The sequence below is a fragment of the Anopheles funestus genome, chromosome 3RL, assembly GCF_943734845.2.
Source record: "Anopheles funestus chromosome 3RL, idAnoFuneDA-416_04, whole genome shotgun sequence".
Taxonomy (NCBI): Eukaryota; Metazoa; Arthropoda; class Insecta; order Diptera; family Culicidae; genus Anopheles; species Anopheles funestus.
Genome location: NC_064599.1, coordinates 68083180 through 68091568, shown reverse-complemented (window position 1 = coordinate 68091568; position 8389 = coordinate 68083180). Strand labels below are relative to the sequence as shown.

The following is an 8389-nucleotide window of genomic DNA, read 5'->3' as shown; positions in this document are numbered from 1 at the left end:
GACCGAATCCTCGTTGCAGAGTAACAAACGTACTGCGAACAGATCCTTAAGTACGAAACGTTCGGCATATACATGTGCATACATATGTACTGCATACTCATGTGATTAAGTGTTGGGAAAGGAATGGCAGATGGCACTGTATGATCAGCTTGACCTTTTCTTTGGATTGGGAGAGTGGAATTTTGGGAACATTGGAAGTGAGATATGAAGTTGAATATCGGCTAGGGGAGTTGGTGAGTTGTGGAGGAGAACACTGATGGAAGATATTCAAAATAGTAACTTGGTGTTCTTTATATGTTCAAAGTCTTTTTCGTCTTGGTCCAGGAAACTCGGTCCAGGGCTGCAGTCCTCCATCTACGGCTGCATCCGATCACCGACAGGTTCAACTCCTCCTGATCCTGCCAACTAGCTAACTGTGCTCCTCTACGTCTCGTGCCGAACGGGTCGCGGACGAGCACCTTTCTGGTGAGGCAAAAGTCCGGCATCCTTACCACTTGCACCAGCCATCGTACCTTTCCGGCTTTGGCAATCGTCAGAATATCTGCAGCGCCAAACAGCTCAAATAGCTCGTGGTTCTCCACACGTCCTGTTCACACAAACTGCCAAAAGATAAGTTTCGGTGGAAATGCATAAGCGAACTACTATAGAGGCGTTGAAAGCGATTTTTATCCCACCTTACAGATCTTAGGTATCTTTTTGACCAAGATCTGTATAAGGAAAGAGGGGTTGGTTGAGAGAGGGTAGAACAAGGGCAGAACGCTGTGGTAATCGTCACGATGAAGAAGTATACTGCGTTATCTTTTGAAGTTCAATGATCGTGTGGCGACCAGCCAGCAAGACAGATCAATCGTGTTCCACTGTATTCCATATTAGAAACAAAACTCTAAACCTTTTTCAGTCATCCATACATCTTTAGGAGTTCCCGGGGAGGAATCCTACTTTTATTTCCTTCCTTCTCGGATGCAGAACGATACTGCCTCTGGTAGGGCTTGCCCCTGTTTATACACCTTGCTGGATCATGTTCCGAACCATGTGTCTCGTTTCTTCTTCATCTAGTTGTCTTCTTCGTTCGAGGACCTGATCGTCCCCGACAAGCAACTTTGTTTGTGCGCTTTCTCCTAGGTAGTAGAGATGTGCAAAGTGAGTGAGTTAAAACGTAGTATTGAACGAGTTGCGTTCACTCACCGCGAGGAGTTTTAGCGAATCTTTTTTCACTTTTTTCACTCACTCATGAATCTAAGCATGTCGCCGTGTTTGAGTCGAGTTGCAAAAAACGTGAATACGTGAGTTGAAACGAAAACGAGCGAGTGTGTTGAAACAAAAATGAGTTCAAACGAAAAGTTTGATACAAATGAGTTTAAACGGACTTTAAATATCTGCATGCAATATCTAAACCATCCAAATTAAAATTCCTCTCGCTCTGGCTGACTATCAAACTTGCAAAAGCAAATAAGCGGGCTAGTCTGATCAGTAGGGACATGGAATGGGATACATATTTATTATCCTGAAACTTGAGACTTCATACTTTACATGTCGTCTCGGCTATTCGAGTGCAAACAGAGTAAAGAAGTGAATTGAAACGAAAGGTTGGGTACACGAGTTGAAATGGAATATATCTTCAAAACATATTGATTTGTGTGTTATTTAAAGGCGTGATTTGGAACGAATTGATAGCGTCCCACCGGTTAAATACCTCAGAGTCTTACTAGAAGACAAGAAGAAATTCAACGCATCCATAGCTGGAGGTTACACCGAAGCAGACAAGAACTCTAAAGTGATGAATAGACTTACGAATGATCCCAACTTTGATGGGCAAGTTCGGCTTTACAATTCAATAATGACCTCCTACTTTGGTTGCTACTCGATAATCTTAAAAATCGATTAATGGTTAAAGTTGTGCTTGATTTTTGCAGCTAGTTCACCTTTTGTCGCTTATTTATGAACGTTGGTTTCCAAAAAAAAATTGCTGATCGGCAGACGACGATGATCTCGAAGATCTCGATGCCCTACCAAGAAGGTGCTCCTCTGATATGATTGACTCGTAGCCCTATGGATCATATCATACGGGTGCACACATTTTCCACTATTGCTCGGTAGATCCTCCTTTGTCCTGCCCGATTATGATTCTCGATATCGGTTCCTGATATTTAACTCTCTTGAGGTTTGCCTATTCGGGCGGCGCCGGTCTACACGACAGAACCGGGGATCAAATCCCATCCGGAGCGTCGAGAGAGAGGTTTCCCTGTTTCATTTCCTATTTATTGCTTCCCTCTTGTATAGCTACTAAGTCGTTACTCGACTCGTTCTCATTGTGTGTTCTCAATCGATCCCCTCGTATTCGTTATCCTTTCAACATCGTTAAGCGTCAAACTTCAGTTGGTCGCAATGATCCACTATTACGTGCAGTACGGTCGTTTCACTTCTCTTCTCATTTGTTCGCATCTGCATCTTCGCCATCCGTTCCGTTTCGTTCCAGAAAATGAATCTATCCGCTAGCTTCCATTCATCCACGCTTGGTTAAATAAATAATTTTGAATCACACACGGAATGTGGTATCTTAGGTTTAATGATAAGGATTGAGAAAGTAAGGGGAAGTTGATATGAATGATTAATGGGATGTAATCAAGAGCGCTGTATTTCGCAATGTATCGCTTGAAAGGTAAGAAAATGTTATCGCAAATATTATTTATGCATTGATGTTTTATGACTTGTATTTCAAGAGGCATGAACATTATGTATATTTTTATCCAATTCATGAATTAGAGCCGATTAAGTTCGTTAGCCGGGTTGTTCGCTTTCCGACTATGAAACTCATCTAGGATCGATTAATTGCGAAGGTGAATTCGTCCTGGAAAATAGGAGCAATCATAACGTATGTAGTCTTTTCCATCAAATATTGAATCAAATGCTATTCACCTACCTCTATGCTTTCCAGTGGACAGCAAACAATCGACCTATCCATACAGAAAAAAATTGGTAACTTTTTTTTCACTCGCTCGTTTATGTTGGAACACCGTGTTGGAGCCACACATTTGCAGCTGGTACCATCTGGGTACATCGAATCGCTAACATCAGAAATGATTAGTATGTCTGATTTTTGGAATAGAGAATCTAAGATCGAATTTATCCAGATCTCGTGGGCCAAAAAAATTACGGCAATTGCCGGTTGCCCAAAGCCGCAATGTCTTCCAAGCATGTACAATCCTGGTGAGAATTGAGAGCTATCCGCATGAACAAACGGAGTTCCTGGTTCTGCCACACAGCTACCCGGGACAAGCGATTCATCCTTTTGCAGACATACATGTTCGAGCTGTAGGCCCTTAGTAAGCAGAGCAGCTTGTTCCTCGGTCGGGTTACACTGGTAATTCAAAAGCATCGATAGTTCTTGCGCTCTAACTGGCACACCATCTGAAACTGTAAAATGGTTGGTTCAGTACCGAGTATGCTTTGAAATATAATTGTCATTTGTTACCTTCAAATCCCATGTTGTTGGTTCTTTGTTTACCATACAGCGACAGTTTTACATCATCTTCTTCGTGGTCATAAGTCAACGTGACTGGTGTGATTAAAGTTTCTTTTTCAAGCTTCACCAATGCAATATTGTTGTAAAGTGAACCTTCCGTATAGTCAGGATGAAGAAAGATACTCCATATCGTGATCTTGGATGAATCGGATAAAACTACACGGGAATAAAGAGCACTACGACAATCCGATAGCGTTTACTCAGGGAAAAATTAAATTGTTCGAAAGTAATACTCACATTAAATTAGCCGCACATTGTCCCAACGTAATCACCATGTCCTTTCTTATCAATGCTCCCACACAATCGCTTATCTGGCCTGATTCAGGATTTTCTTGAAATTGCACCATATATTTAATTGAATAATTTTTCTCCAAAGGTAAACTGCCTTTGATCCTACGGTGATGATCTAAATATTCTTTAGCGCAAGCAATTGGATCAAATAGTGGTAATTCCTCTCCGAGATCGTGGATTGTTCTTTTTATCCATTCGACAAACTTCGAAACTCGAACGAAAATGTTAAGATTATATAATCCTTCTAAATGAACGGAGTTAAAACCAACCACAAATGGAATAATATATCCATCGTAAATCAAATCCGTATACAGCGGCCCAAGTAATGCTGATGGCTAAAAGAAACAATGAAATAAAAAAAACAATGTTGGTCACTTACAACTTGAACAGGATAATACATTTACAAATTGCTGTGCCACTGCAAGAGTGGACTAGATGGAATGTCGCTCCAGGACTATTTGCAATAGAAGCAAATTTTACCTAAAAAGTTAAATATATTAAACCAAAAAAGAACTTATCGAAATTGGTAACGATTTATTAATTTAGCCATTCGAGCAATCTTCTTTGTCAAACTGAACCTTAAAATAATGAAAATGCTTTAAATCACTTCGAACTGCCGGAATGTGGAAATAAACAATCTATTTATCTAGATACTCAGTAAATTAAAGTTTATTTAAGAAGTAATTAATAAAATTTGCCGGCTTGGGCATTCCGCAGTGGTTTTGCAATAATACACTAGTGTTGTGGTAAGCTCAATTGACTGGACAATTGGAGTTCAAAGTAAATCCTTCTTCTTTTTCTTTGGCCCGCTCACGGCAGAGCACGTCATGCTGACACGGAAAGGACACCAATCCGTTTCGAGGAAACTCGGTCCAGGGTCACTATACTCTAGCCGCGGCTGTATCCAAACTCTAAAAAGGTTAGATTCACTTGGTCCAACCAACGAACTCGCTTTACTTGTCTATGCGAGCGTTATTGTCCTTCGCCATCATTGGTAAAGATTCGTTTCCGTAAAGGATTATCGAACCCATTACGGTGCGGTATATGCAGCAGCAGAAGGAGACCCTTGGGAAACGTTGGGAATAGCATTGTCCGTTACGCGGCACCATCGTGGGGACGGACGCTTCTTCAGAACGACATTCAGCGGACCACGGTTCAGAGGACGCACTGCACCAGAGTTCTTCGAGTGGCCAGTGCCTTCCAAACGGTCTCCTACGATGCCGCTTGCGTGGTCGCAAGCACTATCCCGTTAGTCCTTCTCCTAGAGGAGGACATCCGCTGCCACGACGAAAAGGTAGCGAGGGGAAGTCCAGGACCAGACATACGAAAGCGGCAAAGGGAAGAGACCATGGGACGCTGGCAACAACAATGGACAGCCGGAGCGGGGCAGCCGAGATCGCCGGGGATGAAGACGAGGAGAATTATTTCGGACATTATGTCCTGGGTAAATCGCAAGCACGGAGAAATTGATTTTTATCTCTCTCAACTCTTTACAGGGCATGGGTTTCTCCGGAGCTACTTCGTCGAAAAAGGCTTCCGCGACGGCTCGCCAAACTGCCCGGTGTGTGAACACCAAGTGGAAGATGTCGACCACGTAATGTTCCACTGTCCACGGTTTGCTCGAACCCAACACGAGATGCAGCAGCAGAGCCACACCCGCTTGACGATAGAAAATCTTGCAGCGGAAATGTGTGCCAACAGCAACACATGGGAAGCAGTCCGGACCGCCGCAAGGACCATCTTCAGAAACCTCCAAGTGAGATGGAATGAGGAAAGTCCACCTACGGCCAGACGGAGACGACAACAACGACGGCGGAACACGGAACAAACGGGACAGCAACAGCTGCCGCCGTGACCGCACCAAAGGATGACGACAATGGAAGCAGCAGCAGCAGCAACGAGTAACCAGAGCAGCAGCAGGAGCTAGACCCCACCGGAAGTAGCGGCTACGGACGGGCGGATTTAAGCAGCAGCAGCGGAAGGAAGGCACGAAGCAGCAGCAGCAGCTGAGACAACTAGGACGGATGACGCAGTAGCAGCATTGGAAAGCAGCAGCGCAAACTATAAGGAGATCATATTCTATCTATCAATCGATTTCTCTTGCTAGCAGAACCCATTGTCGAAAGTATATTTGTCATGACAATATTTGATCAAGGATTCGACAAATTAAAAAGAGTGGAAGTTTGTGGAACTGTCTCAAGAGGTGGCTTAGTATAGCATGCATCGAACTCAAATAAGAAAGCCCCGAGTATTACTTTAGCTTTTGATCTTACTTCTTGTGCTGAAAATATCAAACTTAGCAACCTCTCTCAATACGTCCAACCATCGACAGTAAAATGTTATCGAAGCTTTTATCGAAATAGGACATAACGGAATAATAATAGAAAACTTTTTTACTTCTCAAATTGTCAATCGCCCTATTGATACTTCCTTACCAAGTTTACTTACGTGTAGGTGGTTTACTTTCGCTAGGACGCATAAGTGATAATCTGCTATATCATATTTTCTATAGGTAGGTGGCATCGGTTGAAGGTATCGAATGCAATTAGAACTATCCGCTATCTTCTTCAGCTCTTTTCTGGTCAACTTCCTCGCTACAAATCACATATCCATTCAGGAACATAAAAAGTATGGAAACGGAAAAAAATAAAATAAAAAAATGTTTGTTATGCTTCAAGGCCAATTACTACTCACCTTTCCAATTTCGCCACTCAGCAATCATTGGCTTTGGAGGAATTGTTTCATCTTCGAGCCATAAACAGGAAGGTATAACGTTGTTTTGGACACTTTGCAATTAAAAAAGCAACATTTTATAAGTATAAGATAGAACATTCCAACGTACATTTTAACTTACTGAATGGGTTTCTCAAACTTCAATAAAGCAATGTCATGCGTTCCGAGGGTTTCATTATAACTTGGATGTGTAATCACATGACTTAATTGTAGCTCATTCTGCCTATTATAACCGTCAAACGTAACGTGGCGAACGTTTTGCTTCGTAATGATAACCACTGTTGAATTGCTGTCAGATTACATATATGATGGAAATATAAGAAATGATTTTAAATGACAATATAAACAACTTCAACTTTAAGTATACTTCAACTATTCATTACTTGTTATACGCGCAGCGAGCAGAAGCAATAATGATATTCTCCGTGATAAGGATTCCTGCACATTCCCCTCTCACACTTCTTACAAACACCAGCGGCGGTCCTGCTTCAAGGTCTTGTTCTGAATCCTCTCTTTTGTAACGGGTATTGAAACCTGATAATGACATTGATAAATTGGAAACTTTTTCAAAACCTTGATTTTAGCATCAATTCACTTTGTTTTGTTAACACTTTCTTTAAAAATCAATAATATTGCATCATAACTGATAGTTGGGAAATTGAAAGAAACTCAAGGTACACCATTTCTAGAGCATTTGTTCACCGAATGCCACTTACACTGCGCTAATGTAGCTAAAAGAAATAAAGCAATGAATAATAACGTTGACGACCCCATCATTGAGATGCTGCCCAAAACCAGACTGCCGATCCAGAGGTGGCATTCGGTGGATTTAAGCGGACCTAATGGAAGAATCACCAAATTTCTCTTACACTTACGAACGTAACGAATATTGCTGTCCTCCTTTCTCCTTTCGGAGTTAATAAATGAACACGATTATAAGACAGAATTGAAAATAATCACCAAAATTCCCCACATTTACGCAACTAAAAATGCTGTACAACATTGATGCCCCGCCTTCGTTTTACATGAATATCAGTACTTGACCTCGGCGGCCCAAATTTAAAGATAAGGATGAAGTCGTCATTCAATGAGATGCTGACGGCCTTCATTGCCGCCTAGAATTTGCCCCCACAGTGATGAAGTTGTATGTGACCATGGAAGCAGCACATTACCAGCTGTTGTGGCAGATTCTGAAAGAGGAGAAAGAAGATATTGTCATCTTCTTGGATGTTGGATCTACCAATTATGTCTCGAGCATGACTGAAATGGTGGCTATTTGTGGCTTAGAAGGATTTGAGTGGAGACATCATTCGTATGACTTCCCGGTCTACAGAAAGCCGCACCATCAAAACAAGGCCGCAGGACACTTGTAGACAGAACTACGCTGTGGGGCGCCCCCTGGCACAGGGCATTGTGTGCGCCTTCCACTCTATCAGCTGCGAGGCAGCTGCAGTTTTAACCGGGGAACTGCCGTACCGTCTCCTGATTGGTGAGGACGCCCGCTGTTATCGCCGACAGCAAGAAGATCCGGAAGCCAGCAAAGCAGTTGCCCGTCGCGAAGAGCACGAGGAATCACTCCGACAGTGGCAACAACAGTGGGAGGATGCGGCTGCATCGTCGACGGCGAGTCGCTACATACGCTGGACCCACCGCATGATACCAGACGTGCGCCTGTGGACGGGACGGAGGCATGGTGAGATGGATTTTTTCCTCTCCCGGGCACTCAGTGGATACGCTTTCGTCCACGCGTTTCTTCAAGTGTGCGAATTTGCTCTGTCCCCGGATTGTCCCAGGTGTGCAGGGTACGTGGAATCGGTGGCCCATGTATTGTTCGTGTGTCCA

The 8389-nt window shown here is 42.9% G+C and overlaps 1 protein-coding gene across 1 annotated transcript; it reads right to left on the bottom strand.

The window, feature by feature from the left end:
- Positions 1 to 2364: 2364 nt before the first annotated feature.
- On the bottom strand, positions 2365 to 7826 carry LOC125769022 (uncharacterized). Its single transcript, XM_049437400.1, has 8 exons — positions 6931 to 7826; positions 6669 to 6836; positions 6509 to 6600; positions 6263 to 6408; positions 3761 to 4149; positions 3473 to 3699; positions 2921 to 3414; positions 2365 to 2848 (listed from the first exon to the last, which is right to left on the bottom strand). The coding sequence occupies exons 1-8, from the start codon at positions 7092 to 7094 to the stop codon at positions 2816 to 2818; spliced, it is 1713 nt and encodes a 570-aa protein (XP_049293357.1). The 5' UTR covers positions 7095 to 7826; the 3' UTR covers positions 2365 to 2815.
- Between the last annotated feature and the right edge of the window lie 563 nt (positions 7827 to 8389).

Coding starts and splice junctions, on each gene's coding strand:
- LOC125769022 (XM_049437400.1), bottom strand. CDS start 7,094: ATGTCATTATCAGGTTTCAATACCCGTTACAAAAGAGAGGATTCAGAA. Junction 6,837..6,930: donor GCTCGCTGCGCGTATAACAA/GTAATGAATAGT, acceptor GTAATCTGACAG/CAATTCAACAGTGGTTATCA. Junction 6,601..6,668: donor AAGTTTGAGAAACCCATTCA/GTAAGTTAAAAT, acceptor TTAATTGCAAAG/TGTCCAAAACAACGTTATAC.